General features: G+C 43.4%; 1 protein-coding gene and 2 pseudogenes across 1 annotated transcript; 1 reads left to right on the top strand and 2 right to left on the bottom strand.

Moving 5' to 3' along the window:
* The first annotated feature begins 7085 nt into the window (after positions 1-7085).
* LOC112881041 lies at positions 7086-8147 on the top strand (annotated as a pseudogene).
* On the bottom strand, positions 7490-11658 carry LOC112881040 (histone acetyltransferase type B catalytic subunit-like). The gene is made up of 10 exons (XM_025945750.1): positions 11637-11658; positions 11344-11453; positions 11143-11211; positions 10678-10716; positions 10514-10587; positions 10360-10426; positions 9940-10018; positions 9711-9868; positions 8326-9462; positions 7490-8125 (listed from the first exon to the last, which is right to left on the bottom strand). Exons 1-9 carry the CDS (start codon positions 11656-11658, stop codon positions 8779-8781), a joined length of 1302 nt encoding a protein of 433 aa, XP_025801535.1. The 3' UTR covers positions 7490-8125; positions 8326-8778.
* Positions 11659-12717: 1059 nt separating this feature from the next.
* Positions 12718-22405, bottom strand: part of LOC112881039 — a 27799-nt pseudogene continuing 18111 nt past the window's right edge.

Raw genomic sequence — 22405 nt, 5'->3', positions numbered from 1 at the left:
ACAGACTCCGCCGAATGATATTATGCCAGGGCTAGCATAATATCTGTAATGACGCCGTGTATATTAGCTACGCTTTTCAAACTCCGCTGCTTTGAATTCAAACTTAAACTTGTTTTGTAATAATCTCTCTTTAATGAGAACTAATGATGCTTTGTAAATTTTTGTAATATATCTGCCTGTGGTGTAAATTATTTTGGCATTGTATCTCTGGACTCACCTTCGTGTGAGGTACCTTGTTGGATCCTGCGTTCGGTGGTTTATCGGGACGTTACCCGACAGACCAATAGTATTATACCGTTTGAAGTACGAGTTGGCCCTCCAGGAAGGACTAGCGTACTTGAGCCGGTATAATTCAGGTTGGTTCTGCCACATTCCCGGTCCCGACTAGGGAGTAGAAATGCTTGAAGATGGTGGTGCAGGGGCGCACCCCCACGAACATCTCCATGAAGTGGGCGAAAACCGCCGCGAGGAGGACGGAGTGGGGGGTGAGATGATGAAGTTGGAGGCCGAACTCCTCCAGGAGCAGGAGGAAGAAGGAGGAGATCGGAGGAACCAACCCGCACATAATGTATGAGTTAAAAAGGACAAACTCCCCCGCGGCAAGGTCGCGGAGGGGAATCTCGCCGGCCCTGACCTTCCCGGCGTTCGCCGGCGCGGTCCACCCCAGAAGGCGCCGCACCGCGTCCAGCTGATCCTGGGTCTGGAAGCGCCGTGGGAAAGGAAGTGAAGCCATGGAGATTATTGGGGAGGATTGCGAAAGAGCAGGGAAGAGAAAGGGGCTGAGCGCAGGGAAGCCGATCGCGAGAAGGGATGCGGAGACGAAGGGGCGCTACGGCGTCTGTTGTTGGTAAGAGCGAAAAGGTAGCCGTTCCCTTCGGCGCTTACCTTTTATGCAAAAGGCTGCTCCCCCTTAGCGTCCCGCGGCGACCGAGGAGAAGTCGAGCGGTCGCCAGTGTCGCCTTCCCCTTCCCTCACACTCTATGACCAGCGGGCTCGGGCCCACCAGTCATTGGCGTGGGTGCTGAAGGATCGTGGGCAGGACAGAATCCGAACCGCCCGAGCCGCGCGACGGGCTCGAATAAGACAAGAATCTGAACCGTCTGATGCGCACGGTGCGCGCGGAGGGCGGGCCCCTCGGGGATCCCGCTACGGCCGAAAGGACACCCATGCCCTTGCCCGGCGGGAACGAGCTGTCCACCCGGCGTGATGCTAGGATTTGGCCCCACCTGCGGGTTCATCCCTCTCCCAAGGTGGGCCCGGGGGCCTCTGTCAGTACATACAGATAGGGGTACCTCCCGCTAGGGTGTCCAGACCTTCGGATTCCCATAATCCATACTCCCCCTCGCCTCTGGGCCACGTGGCATACGGCCTCCGGGCCTGACAGCTGGGACCGCGGCCTCCGGACCCTCCCCCGAGCTCCATGAGGCCCGGGGTCTCTGCACACCCAGGTGAGCGGGAGAGCTCACGGGTAGCCCCTGCGGACCCGGCCTCCCCTAGGAGATCCGGGGCCGCCACGTGTGATGGCCGGACCATCACAGGCCAGCCCGCTCCAACCGGTCTCGGCGGCCCCGGGCCCCCCTTTCCCTGGGAAGGGGTCCGGCGCCACCATGTGTTGCCCAGCGGGAGGAGCGGGGCTGGCCCCGCCACGTGCCTGCGGCCGGGGGCCCCTTGCGGGTCGCCCCTCCACCTACCAGCATTTAATGCAGTAGCTGGGTCGGGCGCGCCAGAGTCAAAAGGTGTGGCCTGCCACTGACACGCGGGGCAGGTAAGCTGACACCACGGTAAGTCTGCCTGATCTGAAGGCGGCACGTCGTATCACCGTGCACAGTGAGCGGACTATGTGCAGTCCCGTCACGGCGCTGCGCGTGTGATGATGGCCTGTAATAGGCGAGCCAAGGCGTGCGCTGTAACAGTGCGCGCGCCACAGGACAGCCCCGTCTCGCCCTCTGACCGAAGGTCCCATCCCAACAGTGACAGCACGGTTTCACTGTTGGGTAACGCTGACGCCGGACACTGTACAAGACAAGGCTGTACGCGGCCATATCCTGGCTGTAGATACGCACATCAACTTCTCGATAGAGAGGACTACGGAGAGGAGCTGGAGTTGAAGATCTCTATGTCTCTCGTAGAACAGGCTCCTGTAGCTCGGACCCACATGTCCGGGTCCCGCACAGTGTAAGCACTCCCCTTGGACTATAAAAGGGAGAGTGCACTCGTTAGAACATATCGAACATCCAGGGCCAGGCACACACACAAGCTTAGGCTGCTTTCCATACAGGCTCACGCAGCCAATACAACACCAAAGTGGACGTAGGGTATTACGGTCCGGCGGCCCGAACCACTCTAAATCTTCGTGTCCTTCCTGCGTTCATCTGTCCACCGATCGAGCGCTCCTAAGTCTCCTCCAAACCTATCCTTAACTAGGATTAGGCGGGTGCTTTCCGCCACCCGGCTGGAGAATTCCTCCGACAGTGTATATTTATAATGTGATTGGGACTGAAGTATGATCAAGGACCATTTGCCTTGGTTAACGAACTGCTGCTGCTCGGGAATATCTTTAAATTTCGGCTCTTACGGACCCTTGAACTGCGTATCGTCTATCGTGGCACACAAATAAATACAAATAAATAAATACAATAAATAAGAACAGTACACCAATCAATATAAATAGAAGAAAATAATATAATAAAGCTACTGCATATGTTGTAAGGATCGCGTGAGCGCAAGAATCGATGAAAACGGAGTTAAAACGAAGAAATTAGGGCTAAAACATGATCCTAGGGGCTTATCTATAGAAGATTTAAAACTTAAAGGGCTCTGACAGAAGAAACTGAGGGCTAGATCATAATTAAACCTTGGACTTAGGGGTTAGATTGTAAAATAGAAAGATCTAGGACTGCGGGTTCTATATTTGAAAAAGTCAGGAGCCTAATCAGAAGAAAAAAGATCTATTCGTGAATACTTTTGAACTAACATGGACTGCGAGTTGATTTCTAGAAAACTTAAGGGCTAAACCGCAAAAAGACCATGAGTTGACCTGTATTAGATCTGTTTGACTCGGGTTGAAACGGATCTGGAACGTCGGATCTGGATCTAAGTGCGGGAACGCGGCGGATTGGGGGCGGGGGAACGCCGGCGGCAGGTCAGGCGGCGGCGCGCGGCGGAGCTTTGCTGGGAAAAACGCGATAACACGTTCCCGGCCACGGCTAAGGCTCGGGTCTAGACTGCGAGGTAGCGCGCGCGAAGGGGAATCCAATTGAGGGGTTAAGAAGGTGAGATGACGGCCGGCGGCGAGTGGTGGCTCGGAGCGACGGCGAGTGTGAGGGCGCACTGGGAAAGCCGAGAGAGAGGGTTTGACCGGCTAGGAAGCTTCCTTACCCCACGACGGAGCTCCTGCGGCTCACGGGCGACGGCGGGGAGCGGGGAAGCAGCGGCGTGGCGAGCTCCCGAAAGCGGCGGTGATGGCAACGGCGGAGGAGGCTCGGGCACTAGGGTTTGCGTGCGGAGGCAGCGGCTGCGGGTTGGGGCTGTTAGGGCTCGGGTCCGCGCCTTAAATAGGGGCAGCGGCGGCTCCTGGGTGTGCGGGCCCGAGGCGGATTGCGGCGGGGTCAAGCCGGACTTGAGTTCGAGTCCGGGTCCGGCGCGGGGGGAGGAAGAAGGGCCTGACAGGCGGGCCCCGCCTATCAGTGCGAGAGAGGGAAGGAAGGATGGGGCGCGCGGGAGGTTTTGGGCTGGGGGCACTCAGCTGGGCCCACAAGAGAGAGGGGGAGGCGCGGGAGAAGACGGGCCGTGCGGGGAAGAGAAAAAGAGAAGGAAAAATGGGAAGGGGAGGTGGGCCGGCCCAAGAGAGAAAGAGAGAAAAAAGGATGCAATTCAAATATTTTTTTTAAATTTGAATTTGAAATTTAAATTCAAATAGCTAACAACCAATAAAACAATGCAATGAGGCATGAAATGCACAAATCCTATGTTTCCTTATATTTCTTTTTATAGATAAATAAAATACTACTAAGTGGAGGTAAATGTTCTAAATTCAAAAGAATTTGAGTGAAACCTTATGAATTCTAAATAGAATCTAGCAAAGTTTGTTTAAACTCCTAGTTTGAAAATTAGGGTGTTACATGCAGCACGAGTTGAAATCGCGTCAAAAACAGACTCCTCCTCGATCTCCTTGGCTAGGTCAGAGAGCAGCATCTCATCGAGATTGTCGACGAACTCATCGAGATGGTTGTGTGGGGTTGCTGCAGATGCCTCCAGCTCCCCGAAGTCGGCCAGATGGCTGTTGAAGCCGCCCGAGCCATTGGCGATGCAGATCCAGGAGCCGAAGATGAAAGTTGTGCCCTCATCGAGCACAACACCGGTGAAGTCGAAAGATGTCATCGAGTTCGATCGGTGGATGCTCGATGAACACCCATACATGGCACGCCAACTGTCGGTGTTTAATCTCCATGCCCACCGGGGGATACCCCCGAGGTGGTAGATTGTAGGTAGGGTGTCGCCAAGATCAGGAACTTGAAGGTGCAAGGAACGCGAAACTTTAGACAGATTCGGGCCACAGTATGCGTAATACCCTACGTCCTGTGTGGTGGTTTGTATTGTCTTAGATTGATGTGTTTTTGAGGGGATCCCTGTCCGCCCTTATATAGTCTGGGGGATGTCCGCCCTTATATAGTCTGGGGGATAGGGTTACATGAAAATTCTAACCAGATACGAGGTCAGGAGTCCTACCTAAATACTACTCTGGTAGTTTTCTTCTGTCCCGACTAGTTCTACTCGTGTCTGAGTAGTTACAATAGGTATAAGGTATGGGATATGCACCATCCCATATTATAGAAAGTCTATGCCAAGTGCGTGGTCCCATGGACCCGGGTTGATCCATAAAATGCATGAAAGAGAAAGATCAGGAGAAACAAGCAGTAACCCCATATCACTATCGCCTTCGCCCTTACTTGTAAGAAACATGTATCCAAACCAAAGCTTGATTGAACTCAGAAGCAGCAAAGAGTTAATACCAGGTCACGTTTTATATATGCAGGAAAAGGTGCCCTTGAGGAAAGTAGCAGCAGAAAAGGTCACTCGAGTTTAGCATTTATTCAGGTCATCATTTCGACTCCCGACTTGCTAGAGATCCTCTGCAACTCTAATTTTCTAATGGGAGCTTTACAACTCAACCACAATAGTGCAAAATGTTTTGCAGTTTCCAAACGTTAAAGAAAAGTCACCAAGGTGGGAGCTGGGATCAAATGTGTACAGAGAATAAATTGGTTGCGGTACCATAAATAAAAAACTCAATGCTGTAGGAACTAATAAAGTAATCAGTGATATATTCATATAGCCAAGCATGATGTAATTATGCTGCTCTGCAAATCAAAAAGGAAGAATGCAAAATAGTTCCTGTGGTTGCACTGTTTTCCTGGGTCGTTCTGCGTAATTTAAATTAATTATTTAATCATCATTTATCACAGTGGTTCCAAAATATGTAAATCATGTATCAAGTATCGTTTTTATAAACCATCAAAACCATAGTTTGGCAACTAAGCAAACTACCTAAAATGATTTAAATAACCTGACTTTTAAGGATAAGGATATCAAATATGGATAAAGTAGGACCCATCAAATTAATGCATGCAAGCGTAAATGAATATAAATAAAAATTATTAGGATGAAATATGATCAAGGAATATACTTGCCTTTAGTCCAGATAAAAGCTGCTCAGAGTCTTCGGTTCTTATTCTTGCATCTCTTAACCTTCAAAGCTCTCAAACTACGTTCCTTTCTACTCGCGACATCGGGTATAAACATACGAGAAACAAGCAAACAAGCACAACTAAGAACTAGGCACCAAATAGAAGGAAATCATTACAAGAATACACTAAAGAAGAGGGCTCGAAGCTACGGTCACAACAGCACAAGAGACGCTGAAAACGGAGCTACTGTTGGAAAGAAACAAAAGAAACAGCTATCAGAAAACTTTTGTATTATAATAGAAAAGAAAACTATAAACTAAGATTATTTTAATTAAGAAAACATATTTAAACTGGTATTAATCATATCAACATTAATTACAAAACCGTAGTATAACACTAATTTGCTTTTATTTAGAAAGCTAGGTTCAAATAGGCATTAATCAAATTAATTTTAAATTTAATTATGAAATACGCTAAAACAAGACTAATGCAACATGAACCAATCCAAACGGAGCTAAAACGTGCAATCTATGAGCTAAACAGGGAGGGACATAAACGCGAAAGAACGTAGATTCCAGGGACTAAATTGCGAAAGCTCGAGATCAGCTCCAATGGAGACCTGCGGGCACTGTAGCTCGAATTCCCGTCGATTCGTCGCGCGAGAGGTTTTGGGAAGTGGGGGAATTGAAAGAGAACAATGAGGGGAATTCGTTTTATACCTTACTTTTAGCGGAGATGCATCGGGATGGCCGGAACCTGATCGGGAAGGAAGAGGTGGCGTCGGGACCTCCTGGCGGCGGCTATGCTGTAGCGGGGCGTGGTCGAGGCACGGCTGCAAGGGCGATGGCGCTCTGCTCCGTCGATATCTTAAGGCCACGGTGCTGCACAACGCGAGGCGAGTAGGGGACGCACGGCCTTGCTGAGGCACGGCTGCAAGGGCGATGGCGCTCTGCTCCGTCGATATCTTAAGGCCATCCCCTCTGGGTCGCCGCTGCTCCCGTGCGCCTGTTATTCTCGCGCACGGACCCTGCAGCGCCGCCGCCTCCTTGCGAAGCCCTGCTGCCACGCGCCCTATTCCCGCCTGCGCGCCAGGGTGCCACGCCAGCAAGGCCGTGCGTCCCCTGCTCGCCTCGCGTTGTGCAGCACCGTGGCCTTAAGATATCGACGGAGCAAGGCAAGAGCCTGGCGGCGGCGGGGCTGCTTGCGTCCCTGTAGGGGACAGGGGCTGCAGACTGGGTCCGGCTCGGCTGGGCTGGGCCGACTCGGTACTTTTATCGTTTTCTTTTGGATATGCATTTTTAATTCAAAATAAATCCATAGAAGTCTAGATGATATATTTTGAATTAAAAAAATATTCAGAAGCATTCGAAAAATTTCGAGACAAAAAACCTTAAAGAGATGAAGTTGGACACACTTCCAAAAATTGGATTAGCTCCAAAAACATTGAACTGGGGAACACGTGTACGAGTGGCGCTTCAAGCTGCTCAAGGTATGCTGCCATAAAAAAGATAAGAATATATTTCTCTAAAGCAAACGCTTATTGTGCTGTTCATTCTCATTTTTATTTTTTGGTATTTTACTTGTTTGATATACGTACAGGCCTAGATTATTTGCACAGAAGTTGCAACCTGCCGATGGTTCACCGGGATGTAAAGACCAGCAACATTCTCCTGGGTCGAAATCTGCAAGCTAAAATAGCAGATTTTGGACTCAGTAAAACGTTTCTTAGTGATGGTCAGACCCACATATCAGCCTCTGCAGCTGGCACAGCTGGTTACATTGACCCTGAGTATGTCTCTCTCTGTCAATATTGTTGTGGTGCTTGTTTATCGTATCGCTGATGCTATTTGAATTACACGTAAATCGTGAATAGGTTAATTTGCCAAGTGGCAAGTAACAAAACAAACGAAAAGAAAAATTGAGACCCACTATTTGCAAGCAATTCTCCTATTGATGCAACCTTGGGTTCTAATAGGATGAGGCCAGCATGTCCGATGCTCTCCTTTTCTTTTAATGTGCTTTGCCTGCTGTTTTTTAGGTACTACCATACCGGAAGGCTCACGGAGAGCAGCGATGTTTACAGCTTTGGAGTTGTTCTTCTTGAGGTAGCCACTGGCGAGCTTCCAATACTGTAAGGAGTGGAACCTAGAAGATAGCCACTGGTGACACCAGCTCGATTACAGATGCACGGCTCGGAGGTGCCTACGACATCAGTTCCATGTGGAAGGTGGTTGAGACCACCCTGACGTGCACAGCAGATGCTGCTGCTCAAAGGCCAACGATGGAGACTCTTGTGGTACAGCTGAAGGAGTGCCTGGCGTTAGAGGAAGCTCGCCACAAAGACAGTAGCGCCAGGGCAAGCCCACGGAGTGATGTAGCAGATTTGGTGCCAGCGTCTGGTCCATTGGTAAGATGAACTTGCGCGGTTGTGCCTGCACCTGGGTTTAGATTGTTGGTGGCCAGATCTCTATTATATATAGTAATTCTATAATGAGACTTCAGTAAATTGTTTTTCATATGAAGCTGGTGTGGTGAATCATGTGTGTACAAGTGCCGTGGTGATGAAATGGTTTGAAGCTTTCAAGGTTTTATGAGCATGTTCAATTATATATATATGCATGTTTATGTTGAGACTAACCAGAGAGGTGAGGGACTTGAGCTGAGGATGGCGGAGAAGCATTCATTTGGTGTTGGATCCTGACCCTGCAACAACTGACACTAGGTACCAGCTGTCAAACGGGAACCTGTACTGCATATCCACAAATAGATAATGGATCACAATCACCCTGAAACTGGATCTCAGGCGCCATGGGGTGTACTGTAAGAAACATTCCAAGATATAGCACGGTTGCCAATCAAGTCAAATGTAACATTCTCATCAAAGATTCCAGAATTGGAATACATAATAATCCGATGGGAAGAAGTTCTACTCTGGACCTATTTTTGTGTTGGTTCTACAACTTATGAAGACAGTGTAACAACCAACATTTCCCTGTCTACCCTGAAGAGCCGGTCTATATAAAAGATCTCACCAAGAAAGCTTCCATAGCGTTCCCATGTTAGCATGATATAAAGCAAGTATCACCCGGGTTCACCGAGCCAACAGCTCTGCCAGCTTATCCTTCCCACGCGAGGCAACATTCTTCGCAACCCCAACAATCTCCTCCATTTGGTTGTCCACGAGCTCATTGAGCTGCTCCTCCTGGGTCTTGAGATCTTCTGGCTGCTGCTCAACTGTCTGGTCGTCCGCATCCTCACAATCTTGTGTCCAGAACACAGCAAAGGACTCCTCTTCGTTCACACTGCTTGGCATCTGCACCAGACGCTTCCCGTTGGTTCCAGTGGCGCCACCAAGGATTTCACCCTTGGTGCGGTCGTATATGCAGGCCCTGAAGTTGTCCATGCTCTTACGGTCCTCAGAATCAAGGCTTAGACAGACCAGAATTTCCCAGCACCGCAGGAACTGTTTCCTGTTGATCTTCAGCTTCTGCCGGACAGTTTCGGTCAGGTCAGCTGGCGGAACCATCCTCAAGCTGCAAGTCCTTTTTGACAGGTTGGTCTCCTTCAGAGACGAGACCATAGCACTGAGCGCTGGCTTGATTGGATCAAATGTGAGAAGACGGAGGCAGTCGATAGATGAACGCACATACTGCAGGTAGTCTGAAGGGTCTTCTATTGTTACATCATATATGTTCTCTGATAGTGCAATAGAATTGATTGCCTCAAGAAGACGAAGGCCATGCCCTTCACCCTGATGAGGTGGCAATACCAGTATCTGAAAATAAACAAAATCAAATCAGGAAAAACACCCAACCAGACTGAAAACTTGCTTTACTTTTCAAAACATTTGGTTATGCAACTTTATCAAAGTCAGTTTAACATCTAAAACAGACTGACAGCCCTTGGAACCTAGCAATACCATGGAATAACTTCAAAGAGATTTGACTAGATCATGGAGAATAACTTCATACACATATAAATGAAACAAATAGAAAGTACAGCTGTAAGGAGTAGAGGACCAACCTGGCTGATTCGCAATCGAGTGCTCTCAGGGTAATGATAAAAATTATGGACAGCTGCAAAACCTAGTAGCTGAAATTTTGGAACAGACTCTTGTGTTGTCTTCTTTACTACCAGAAGCATTTCCCATCCATGTTCTCCAATATCTATAGGAGTGGAACCTAGAGTGCAATGATATCAGAAAAGAAGTTCCAAATAAAGCAGACTACTATATTTCAAAGCCTTCGGTTACCTTCAACCAGAAGCAGAACAAGCGGCACCAGACGAGAATAAAGGAATGCAGCAGCACCTTGGAGTTCAACTCGAACAATCTGGGAATCAAATATAAATCAATCTCAAGATTTTTGGGACCTGAATAGAGATGACACCTTGAACAGCAGGCTGAACATGAACTTACAGAGAAATAACAGACTCGAGCTACAGAGCAAACTCTAAATTTTTGAATTCACAAAAGTGAATACACTTCAGCAAAATGATCATGCTTTACATTGACGGACAAAAAATAGTGTCATAAATTGATCAGTCATAACACTTCAAAGAACAAACTTTACTTTAACCTATATCAATTAGATATGTCGATCTGAGATCAAATTTACACAAGTGTTACAAGTTACAAATCAAAAACATAAAAACAGAGGAACAAACAGATTACCTCAACTGTTGGATCTGATTCAGTGGTGCCTTCATGCTTTATGGCATTACCATTTGTCACCACATCTCTACAATAAGAACAATTAATATGTTTTGCTTCTAAGCAATTCAAATTATTACCGATGCAGCATTCTACGGTTAGGAAATAAGAGTACCTGATATATTCGCATTCCTTTGAAAAGGTTTGCAGAAATTCCTCTTTTTCTACCAAGTTTTCTCCAAAAATGCTCTGTCACAGAATGAATGAAGCTTAAGAAATATAAAACATTATGTGTGGAGGTTTCTTTGTTTAAACAATGACATTGTGAATGAAACAGACCTGAAGAACAGGCTTTAGATCTGTTATTCCTTTCCCTCCCTGGAAAATATCAGTAAAATGTTTTGTCAATGTCTTGAGGAAATCAGAAAGGACTAAAGTTATGTTTACTAACAAATACATGCCAAATGAAATTTTCAAATTATGGATTACATTGCTCACTCAACAACGGTAGTCAATGCATTCAAATGCCAAAGAAAAACAGCAAAGATGAGGAATGTTGGTTGAAGGTTTGAGTTGGTTTGCTGTGAGGTGTCATTGAGATGATTAATCCAAGCAATGGACAAGTAAAAACAAGCTCAAAGGTACTCGACAAGATTATAACCAAATTCTAAAGCAATACCAAATTACAGCTGGCAACCATATGCAGTAACTACACATGCTAAACTTACAGAAAATCATCTGTGCACGTAAAGAATTCGAGATTCAGCACAGATTGTGTGCTACAATCAAATACACAATACTCGCATCAGATGTTTCCTCAAATGAAATATCAGCATATCCATGGAATGATATTGCACTTATCCACACATTTATCTGCAAAAAAGTACCATATCCAATACAGTCATGGTCAGATAACTAGCATGTCAAACTTATAGAAAGAATTAGTGGAAGAAAAAAGGCCTGGAGAATCTGCTAGCTCAATAACAGTAAAAATACTTTGCTTACCTTAAGATTTTTGTAACCATATATCTTTCCATCTTCACCAAAAAAATGGTTTAGGTCAAATGGTTGAATAGAAGTGCAGTCCTCAGAGCCCACCTCGTCAGGGTTCCTTGCTGTAATAAAACCAATAGTACAAAAAAAATTAAGAGTTGCAGAAACCAAATTAATAGGATTATGATTCCATTGAATTCATTCAGTTCCAAGGCATACATATAACTGTCTAATTTACTGCAGTCAGTCGAATAAACTAATGAAAAACTTGTGATTTATTATTAGTTTTGAAGTTTGTTCTTTACTTTGATATGCAATAAGAGTCATAGTGGGATAAAGAGATAGGTTGCTAAAAATTGCAAGTTGCATAAAAGGGATGAAATAGCTGCTAGAAATTGTAATTTACAGAGGATTGATGGGAGTAATTACACACCCAGAAACACTTTCATACACTCATTTGCCTCGACTCCAGCATCTGCACAGCAAAAGGAAATAGAAAGTGACTTTAACCATTTAGCCTGCATATACATTGTACAATATAGATAGGGGTGCCTAAGAGGACAGAAACACACAAGAGAAATTGGCATGTAACATCCACATGGAACGAACCGCACATGTAACTTGCATCTTGCAGAGCAAATCTTTCTAGGACTGGTACAACCACAAACAATGTGACGGATGTTTGTGTTTGTAAAAAGTGGAGTAAGTCTGCAATCTGAAGTAACACTAGGGCATACAATTTCATAAGGTGAAATTTAACCCGTGAGACTGTCCGAGACTCGTGAGGTCAGTGCATCAGAGTTTAACCAAGGTAAGAATAACTAGATCGGCCCTACTCGAATGGCAAGCAACCAATTCATTTCCACACAATGTGCAATCTCAGTCACAAAACAGTGCCAAGCCTAACAATTTAGCAACTTCCTCACAGCCCTTCTGACTATAGAGCAGACACACTTGAATCGGAAGGTAACCGAAACTATAGAGCAGCCGAGCCCCAAGCGTAGTGGAACATGATCCCCTCCAACTTTTGTATTGAATATTTATGGTTTGAAATGAACAACGCTATTTCATTCTCAAACCTTATTGATTGGTTTCGTTTTCCTTTTAAGCAAACGGCAGGAGCTCTACCGTTCATTCGAGGTACAAAACTATATACCAAATTTGGGCCCTTGGCCAGTCGCCTAACACAATACGAAAGCACACCACACCAGATACAAGATACGAAAGATTACACGGTGCAAGTAAAAAATCCACGGCAACCAAAACTAACGGAGGGATCAGTGAAGGTACTATTTTATTTGGGACAACCATGGTTTCGAAATTATGGTTTCCTTCGCATATTGGCATGTCAATCTTATTACCTGTCTACTCACCAATAACTAGGGACTGAAAACGAATGCACAGACAGACTCTAATGTGACTTATTAACAATCCACATCAAGCTCACAGCACAGAAACCCCGATGTAGACTACAAAATGGACCAAACCAAACCTCATCTCAACGATGGACCAAACGAGGGCATCAAAGCCGCGTCATCACGCTGCACCTTTCGCGCCGGGACCCTGCAGTCGTTCACCCGAGCATCCTCCAGCGCCATGCTGTCCTTGAGCTGGGCCACGACATCGGCCATCGTGGGCCTCGCGGTGCCGTCGTCCGCCGCACATGCCATGGCAATGTCGACAACCTTCCACATGGAGCTCACGTCGTAGGCGCCTCTGAGCCGTGAGTCGGCGATCGAGCCGATGTCGCCAGCGGCCATCCTCTGTTTCACGCGCTGAACGATGTGACCAAGGCCAGGCAGCAGTGGGGGCTCACCGGTGGCTGCCTCAAGTAAGACGATTCCGAAGCTGTAAACATCGCTGCTCTCAGTAAGCCTTCCAGTGAGGTAGTACCTGAGAAAACCGAAGCCAAGAACTTCAGAGATGAATAGAGCACCAAACAAGCCTTATCACGTAATCACCTTAAATCTAGAGGCTGTGTGAAAAGGAAAACATGTTCCATACAACAATGACAATTTTGCTAGTTTTACTGCATATTCAAAATTTTGAAAATAAGCTACAACGAAAAAGGCACGAAAATGTAATAGTGTACCACAGGGGACAGATCGACATACTCTGGGTCCATGTAACCAGAAGTGCCAGCTGCAGTGACTGATATGTGAGTCTGAGTATCGCTAAGATATGATCTGCTCAGTCCCATATCAGCTATTTTAGCTTGCAGATTCCGACCCAAGAGAATGTTGCTGCTCTTCACATCCCGGTGAATGATTGGTGGACTGCATCCTTTGTGCAAATAATCCAGGCCTATACATATAACAGGAATGCCTCGAGTTGAAAATATGAAAGAACGTATGACAGATTTGCTCACAAAATATCTAGTTGGCTGCACACCATACCTTGTGCAGCTTCAAGCACAATTCGTACACGCGTTCCCCAGTTCAGGATTTCAACACCAGCATGTTTACCTTCATTGTAATAGAAGAACAGAACTGTGTTAACAACCTTCACATGTCAAGTTCAGCAAATTTGTGGAAATACGAAACTCATCCAGGTTTCTTGTTCTGATTCCCACTTCTCTATGCTAGAAATAAGACCAACCCTTTGATAAGATAAATATACGCATTGGCTGAAGTTATACAGCAAAAGGAAACAGGGTGTCATCCCTTTTCGAGTTAGATGTGATACATCATGCTGACAGAGTCAAGTAATTCCTTTTCGAGAACATGGATTGCACGTGTCATTCCCCATACCTATGTAAACAACTCTATATAGCTGGATGCGCAAGGGGCATTCTGGCTCACTTAGGCACAAAATTTGTGTCCATGCTGTCCAACTGAGAGTTGAACGAAGATATGTAGATACCCCAAAAGGATTTTTCTTTTTTCATATATTGGTCGAAATAACTAAAAAATTATTCAAGATGGTTCATAGTTCAAAACATGCATAGATATTTTAGATCAATTTTAAAACAGTCTCATAGTTGTCATTTTCCTAATTAGTACTCCCTCTATTTGGAAATAAATGAAGCTTTAAAAATATGTGGCTAGATTTCCTCAACTTTGACCATGAACATACACAAAACTATATACGTTAGTCACATGAAAGTAGTACAATTGGACTTGTTATTAGAAACACTGTAAAATTACGGTTTAGACGTTTTAGTAACATATTGCTTTGAAAACTAACACTCAGAGCTTCTTATTGGAGACCGTATCTCGTCCAAAGCATAATATATTCTTGAATAGTATGAGTACTTGAATAAGATAGGAAGATAAACCTCTCAGATGATCTTAAAGATTGCCTTGAGACATGTACTCATAAACAAGGGCTAAATGATTTTTCTCCCAGCAGTAACCCACCAAAGAAACTATATTCCTGTGATGCACCTTTGTCAAGCTCTGAACCTGTGTCACAACATTACAAACATAGAGAATATATATTAATAACTGCCACATAAGTTCCTTGAGTGTTGTGTGACTCATGCCGTTTATTCACATGTGTGCCAATTGCCATGCAAAATTATATTGCTGGTGAGTCAAGAATATTCCATGGTGGCTGAAATATTGATACCTCAGCTAAAAATTCATCTAGCCCATGTGATGATGACTCAGAGCGCATCTTGGCAGCAACCATGGTACCATCTTCTAAACGACCATAATAGACAAGTCCAAAACCTCCTTGTCCTATGAGCCGTTCAAAATTATGGGTAATATTCTCCAGATCATTATACGTGAACCTCCTACTCTCAGAATCTTGTAGGTGATCCCCTTGAGCTTTCATACTTATTGGAGCACTCTCCAGTTGCAGTTTTCCTGTGCAATTTTCTACAGAAACTGGTTGCGCAAGTATGAGATGTATAACAGAAATACTAAGTAAACAGCAAATATACATGCAAGGACTAGAGCAACAGGATACACACCATTAGACTTTCTTTTTGCTCTCCAGATGAAACATGCAAGAAAAAGTGCAGCCACAACAAGCACAGGGACAACAACTGAAGTAATTAAGACAGCTGCATTTTTTCTTGATGAACTTGTCCTTTTGTCACATGCACTTGTATCAGAATCATATCTGAAATACACAAAGACAAAAGGACAGATTTTAGTCTGGGGGAGTAGATTGTCTTTGCCGGGTTACATGTTTAAAGATCACAGAAACAGATACTATCCGAAATTCACAATTATAGTAAGGGGAAAAGGAAAGAAGAAAACCATGAAGAAAACCATAACCTGAAAATAAGTGATCCATTGTAATTTGTGCAAAGGGAATCGCCACTCAGATTGTTGCCAGACACATTTCTGTAGAAAGTGAAAATAATTTGGTAACGTCCCTGCTATGTTATAAACTGTATACAAATACATCCACTTACAGAACTCGTAGGGAGGGCAAACTTGATAAGGAATCAGGTATTGGCCCGCTTAAGTTGTTATAAGATAGATCCCTGAAATATTTACACCACTATAGTGAGCAAGCCCAGAAAATATAGGCATTTATTTCAGACCCTACACTGATGAGTTATGATAAAAATCTGGGTTCTATTTATATAGAGTTGCAGCATTACATGTTCCCAACTATTTAGCTAGTCATAGGCGATAAAAAGGGCATACAGAGAAGTTCTGAAGCATAATCATGACAAGTATGAATGTATGATTGTTCATCACCATCAGTGAATTTTCTCATTTTAATATGAAACTCAAATATGTTGTAGGGATACTGTCAAAATCATAGAGGAATATATGTTAAAGATTGGAGAATTCGGTAACTTACAGATTGGAAGAAAAATTAAACATGTGGGTATGCCAAATATGGCCATCATGAAAGAGACGTTCTCCTATAATAGTCTCATCTATTTATGACAAACTATATACAGTGCAACATAATGGTGCATGCACCTCAACGTGATGTTTGTTAGAGTATGTTTAGCCTAGCTTTAGCTTCAACATATTGTGACTTCCAAGGTTTAAGTTATAACCAAACAGACAGCTGATTTGATCTTCTTATATAGTTCCTATCTCTTTGGCTTGAAAGCGAAATCTTACTGAGGGTGGCTTATCGCATTACTGCAATAACTTTACAAAGGCCTAAAGAATGGACTCACAGAAACAAATTCCTAGACTGATTCAGCATACTAACATGATTAGCCCAGAACATGTAAATCTTAGGAAGTACTTGTACACAATAAGCTTACGCAATTCATAGCATAACCCTAGTCCTGGCTCTCCAGGAGTTTAATGACAACAATTGTTCCAAAGTTTCCTGAATTTCTAAACAAAAAGAAAACTCAGTGGAAAGAGAAGGAAATCTGCACTTAGCAAGGACTTGGAAGGACAGGCTCCTCTCTATCCTCCCTCATCATACTGGATCATACAACAGTGTCTCCTCGAGTACCACCTTTCCATGTATTTTATACAACGATTCTTTTTTTTAGGAAAATGGAGCATTAACTCTCCTAGCTTCCTGTTCATTTACGTGCCCGTAGCATAAAACAACAGTGTAGTGTTAACAAGGATCAAGAAAGTACACTAGGTTCTCTAAACATTGAGCCATCTGCTTAAGAGAATTCTAAAATGCAATATATATTTTCAGTAGGTCTTTAGGCTATTAATACCAATTGTTAGAAATCACTCCATCTCTCTTGAGTGTATATCACAAACATACTAGCTTTTTGCTCTGGTGGACACACACAAGTGAAAAACAACTCAAGTAGTTTTTGGTCAATGCGGCAAAACACTAGCCCCTCATCGTTTCTCATTTATTTATTTAGCTGATATAGGGCTATACAGCTCTCCATGATATGCTCCTAGTTAATGCAGTCGATGCCTCCTATGATTTGCCCATATTCTCCTAAACTATAAACTGAAATTAGCTAGCACTAATAGCAATGAACCTAGACAATAGCCGAACCTGGACACAATTCTCTGGTAACAAGATTAATGCTAACATGTTCGATCATTCTTAGATGCACAACGGGATTCTCATTCATGGCAAATTTAGATTTCTGACAGAAACTGTAGAGGGCCGAGGGCATGAGCAGGTCATGTAGCACTTACAAATTCTCGAGCGCCGTAAGCTTTGAAAAATTTGTAGATAAGACACCACGCAAGTTGCTCTTTGAGACGTCTCTGCATTGCAATTTGCAATCCAACATTGAGATCAGACACACCAATAACAAACTGGACTACTAGTACTTGCAAGAATAAAAATACAAGGAAACGAAAGGATATGCTTTTGGATACTCACAATGATGTTATCCTCGTAGTCTTACCACTTGTATTGCTGCATTCCACACCGTCCCAAGCATAAATGGTTGGGAAACATGGGATCACCCGTCCAGTTTTTCTTCACGCCATACTCGAATTTGATAGCCATGATGGCGTCAACTTGTGAAGAAAAAATAAGTCAGAATGGATGTGTGAGACTGAGTGGCAAACATTCAGGTTCATGGTTTCAAGGCAGGTGCATGTGCAAGAGGAGAAAAATATTTTTCGAAGCATAATGCTTGGCAAAAATAACATTTCAACCTCACTCGTGTTTCTTAACTGGGAGAGAAATCCAAAATAAGACGACAAGGGGTGAACCCATGTCGGCAAGATAACCTTCAGCGCCATTTGATCGAGCACCGTGAGCGCAGGTAGATGCCGAAGACGGTGGCAAGAATGAGCACCCCCCCCCCCCCCCAGCTTCCTCCCATGGCCGTAGCCTGCGCCTGACTCTGTCTCGGGCTCTCGGCGTCGCCAAGAAAACGAACTATCACTATATGGGATGGCCCGGCCAGTAACCTCCTCATCAGTCCATTGCTATTTGCGTATATTGGAGCCGTCTATAGATGATTTCATGTAATAACATGTCACCTTGCGACGACCGAACATACCACCTATTGTCCACCTCTACAATACGTTGTCACTTTTATTATCTCGTAGTACTACCATATCCTTTAATTTGTGGAATAAAAAAACATTGTGAGTAGTATGATAACAACAGGTACAATGAGTAAGTGGTCTCATAGTTTCTTAATTTTAACCCATGAAGCGGTTGTCTCGTGAAGCAACCATCTCGTTCTCTCTCCTCACCCTCTTTCCTCCACATCATCAAAATCCTACATAGATACACTTGAGACAACCTATAAAACCACTGACATAGCAATGTACTTACCCTAACTGCAATACTTTTCATCCTTTCCAACAATACCCACCTTCCAATACCCCTAGATATCGTTATCTTCATAACCCTACAGATATCCTTTCCATCCTTTCCAACAATAATTCTAGCGACAGCCGTACGAAGAGAGCATTGCTGAAGGCGCAGTGGGAGAGCGGCGGCACCCAGGTGGAGGAACAATGGAAGTAGTGAGAAAAAAATTGATTTTCATAGAAATATTTTTCAGTCTTCAATTTTTATGGGTTCGCACTCACTTAACCCTAACAAGTGATCCAATATGATGAGTACAATGTATCTAATCTGGATGAAAAATATTTTAAATTTTACTCTTTATTTATAGTATAGATAGATAGATATTGCTATTGTATTATTTGTTTGTTAACTTAGAACTTTCTACCCCCCAACAGTGAATTGAACAAATTTTCAAAGGAACCACCATACCTGTTGGATTGAATTTAATTGTTTTCACAAGATTTTGGTGTTTACTTGAATGCAAGATCATGCTAGATAAATTTACATAAAAATGACCAAAGTACTGGTTTAGTTGAACTCATGTGGTTTGGCCGATCCCAATCTTACCTCGTGCCAAGAAAAATTAGTTGGAATCACAAGAAGCGTAGGATATAGATCGGCTGAATCCAAAGGTTCGGATGAAACTCACTTGGATCTATGAGTCCATTCAAAATAAGCAATTGATAAAATAATCAATTCATTATGCAACCTAGCCTAAGAAAACAATCCAATGCCATCCAAATCACTGTGTGGTGCGTCAGATGACTAAGAGAAACGGGTTCGGTCGAATTCCCACTAGCACCTGTGGACCCTAGGATCACTTTGGACAATGAGCTACCAACTCCACGAGGACATCCACGCCGTGCCCGTGGCAAGGCGGTGGAATAGAGGATCAGTCGAACTGGACCCATACCAACCATCTCGCCCTTCACGACCTCCTATTCTTAACCGGTATAATCAAACTATCAATAAAAGTTCAGGGCTCATTTAAAGATATACAAGAGACAAGAGCTCCTAGGCGAAGCGCTAGCAACACTACACTTACAAAATAGGGGAGTGGTAGGTTGAGAGTGACGGAGGGAGCCAGAGCTTCCGGCCCCTCTTCCACTTAGTACTTCGACGGATGCAAACGTAATTTCGAGTAACATACTGATCTTGTTTGATAACACTAGTCTTTTTGATTAAATTGAGTTTCAGCTCTTCCTACTTACATTGTCTATAGGTTCCTCGTTCACTATTAAGTAGGCTAGGCTTATTTTTTTGTGGGTGCTTTTCTCTGACGGCGAGTAAAGTAATGATCAATAGTGTGGACGCCGTATCTAGAAAGTTGTGAAGTGTGGTACCCCAAGTACCCAACATCAAAATAGTTTATGCTCGATGAAATATGCCCAATACATTATACTTATCATGTTTATGTGAAAATAGTTATAGTGTTGTAAAGTTTAACTTGCTATTCTTTTCCAAGAGAATGTTAACACGCACCAGAGACATAAAATTAAACTAAGTTGGTTGTCTCCATCACATAGAAAAAACATGATACTGATAAACAGATAGTCAATCCAATTCCGAAAACAGAAAGAGAATGAGGAGTAAGAGAAGAAGTGAAGAACTCACAGTCATCAGGAAATGTCGTCGGAGTGTCAAAGGCAAGCAGACTGTATATCTCAATCGCATTTAACATCGGGGGCAGCTCGGAGACAGCAGAAGCGACAAGAGTGATGTTATAGTTGCCGTCGCTGGCCCTGTACCATCCGGAGCTACACACGGTAGAAGATGCCAGATACTGCGGTCTGTAAGGCTTGTCGCACGGCCCCAGCCGATTGCCGTTGAAGTAGATGTCGAACTCCCGGAGCTGGGCACTCTGGAAGTCGCGAAGTGAAGTAACACCATGAACGAGTCCGCGGGCCTGTTCTCCTGCCACTTGTAACTGAGTGCTGTGTTGTTGCCGGTGGCTGTAGCAGCTGTCTGGAGAACGGCCACGGGCTCGACGAAGCTCGGATCCGGCTGCATGTTCTGTGCGGTGGAGAGGTTCCTCCATTGAGGGTGAAACCATCCACCAGTAACGATCGTACGGATCGTCAGGAAACCTTCATAAAATCAGTTAAAAGGTTATTAGCCACTGCAGTCCACCATGGAGTTACCATATATAAAGGGGAGGGACATGGATAATGCACGATGTTATAAATGACTCAAGTCAACACAATGTCTCATCCAAGACATGTAAACGGACAATAATTAAGAGTGCTCAAGAGATATTAAGTGTGCTCATCATGTCAATATATACAAGGTCTCATTCAAAGCTTTGGATATTAAGCTTGCACCAGCAGTCCATTTCTACCCAAGCTTTGGATATCAACACAAGATCTCATTCAAACCCTAAACTCTATACGATTATGTAGCACACTAGTATATTCATATATAGGGTAAGAATAGAAGATCCTAGAGGATTGAGTAGAGTTGTGTACGAGCGATAATCATTTACGCTTTTAGAGTTCTGCTTAAAAGAATTTCTTATCGGCTTTGCAATTTCTTATTCTCTTATCACGATTGCATCAAACGCTATATCTACGATTTTTTGCGAGGTTCATCCATGTTGTTCTTGATATAATGCAAGCTCACGTTATACTCATAATTATCCTTTTTATTTAAATTTCAGGGTTGATGCGCATAATTAGGGGTATCAAATTTTAACACACTATATCTACATGATTAGCCCTCTAATTTTTGTCTTTAATTAATATTATACGAGCTTATGCTTTCTTAGGTGAAATTTCACTACGTTTTGGTATATATGGAATAATTTTCTGAAAGCAATAAATATTGAACATTCTCGATGCTTTCATTAATATATATAAGGCATATTTTATTTTATACAGTTTTAAAAGTTCTAATATGTCATTCCTTTTTAGATGGAGTCCAAGCTACTTTTCATGGAGGATGCTAGCGTCCGCCTAGTTGAAGTGGACACGAGCTCCGCCCACCGCCCAGCTACGTACGATTCAGTAGGTGTCATATTAGCTGCAAAAGCCGACCTGCTAGCTGCCCAGCGCGCGCATCAGCTATTATGGCCCAAAAACTGTTCTAGCGTGCACTGCAGTTCATTTCTAAATCTGGTTTGTTATGCTGCTACTGCTGCCATTTTTAATCTCATTAATATCCAAGCTTCACCCATATAATATAGGGAAAAGTCGGGTTTACACTCTGAACTATCTCAAAAGTTCGATTTTCACATTCAACTACAAAAATCATAATAGAGACCATCCAACTGTCAAAACCGGTAAATTTAGCCTTTTGAGTGGTTTCAAAGGTGGTTTTTTTATTTTGTAAAATTAAAAATATTAATTTAAATTAAAAATTCATAACTAATTTATTTTAAATTAAAAAATAATGGAATGGGTATCAAAAGTTTATTAAAATTGTAACCTATCTATTGGCACTCTGCTTGTCAGTTATTCGGATCCAATTTTATCATATTCATAGTATTTGGTTGTTTATAATTATGCCTACTATATTTGAATAAATAAGATTCAAATAGAGTAATAATAGATAGGTTATATTTTTAGAAAAAATTTTGGTACTAATTTCATATTTTTCTAATTTAAATAAATTAGTTTGATTTTTTAAAATCTAATTAGAATTTTTAATTTTTTAAAATACAAAATCATCTTTGGAAACCACACAAAGGGCCAACTTGTCGATTTCGACAGTTGGATGTCTTTATTATCTGATTTTTAAAGGTTGAAAATCGGACTTTTGCAATAGTTGGACGGTGTAAACCGGACTTTTCCCCGGTTGTACAGTCTTATTTATTTTGTTTATCTATTAGTTATTTTGTTTTCACAATCTTCTTTAAAATTCTTATAGTAGTCATGACTTATTCCACCAATTATTTGTTTCTCCTCTA

This window comes from Panicum hallii, chromosome 2 (genome assembly GCF_002211085.1).
Source record: "Panicum hallii strain FIL2 chromosome 2, PHallii_v3.1, whole genome shotgun sequence".
Classification (NCBI taxonomy): Eukaryota; Viridiplantae; Streptophyta; class Magnoliopsida; order Poales; family Poaceae; genus Panicum; species Panicum hallii.
The sequence above is the reverse complement of the archived record's forward strand: the minus strand, read 5'-3'. Positions and strand labels throughout refer to the sequence as shown.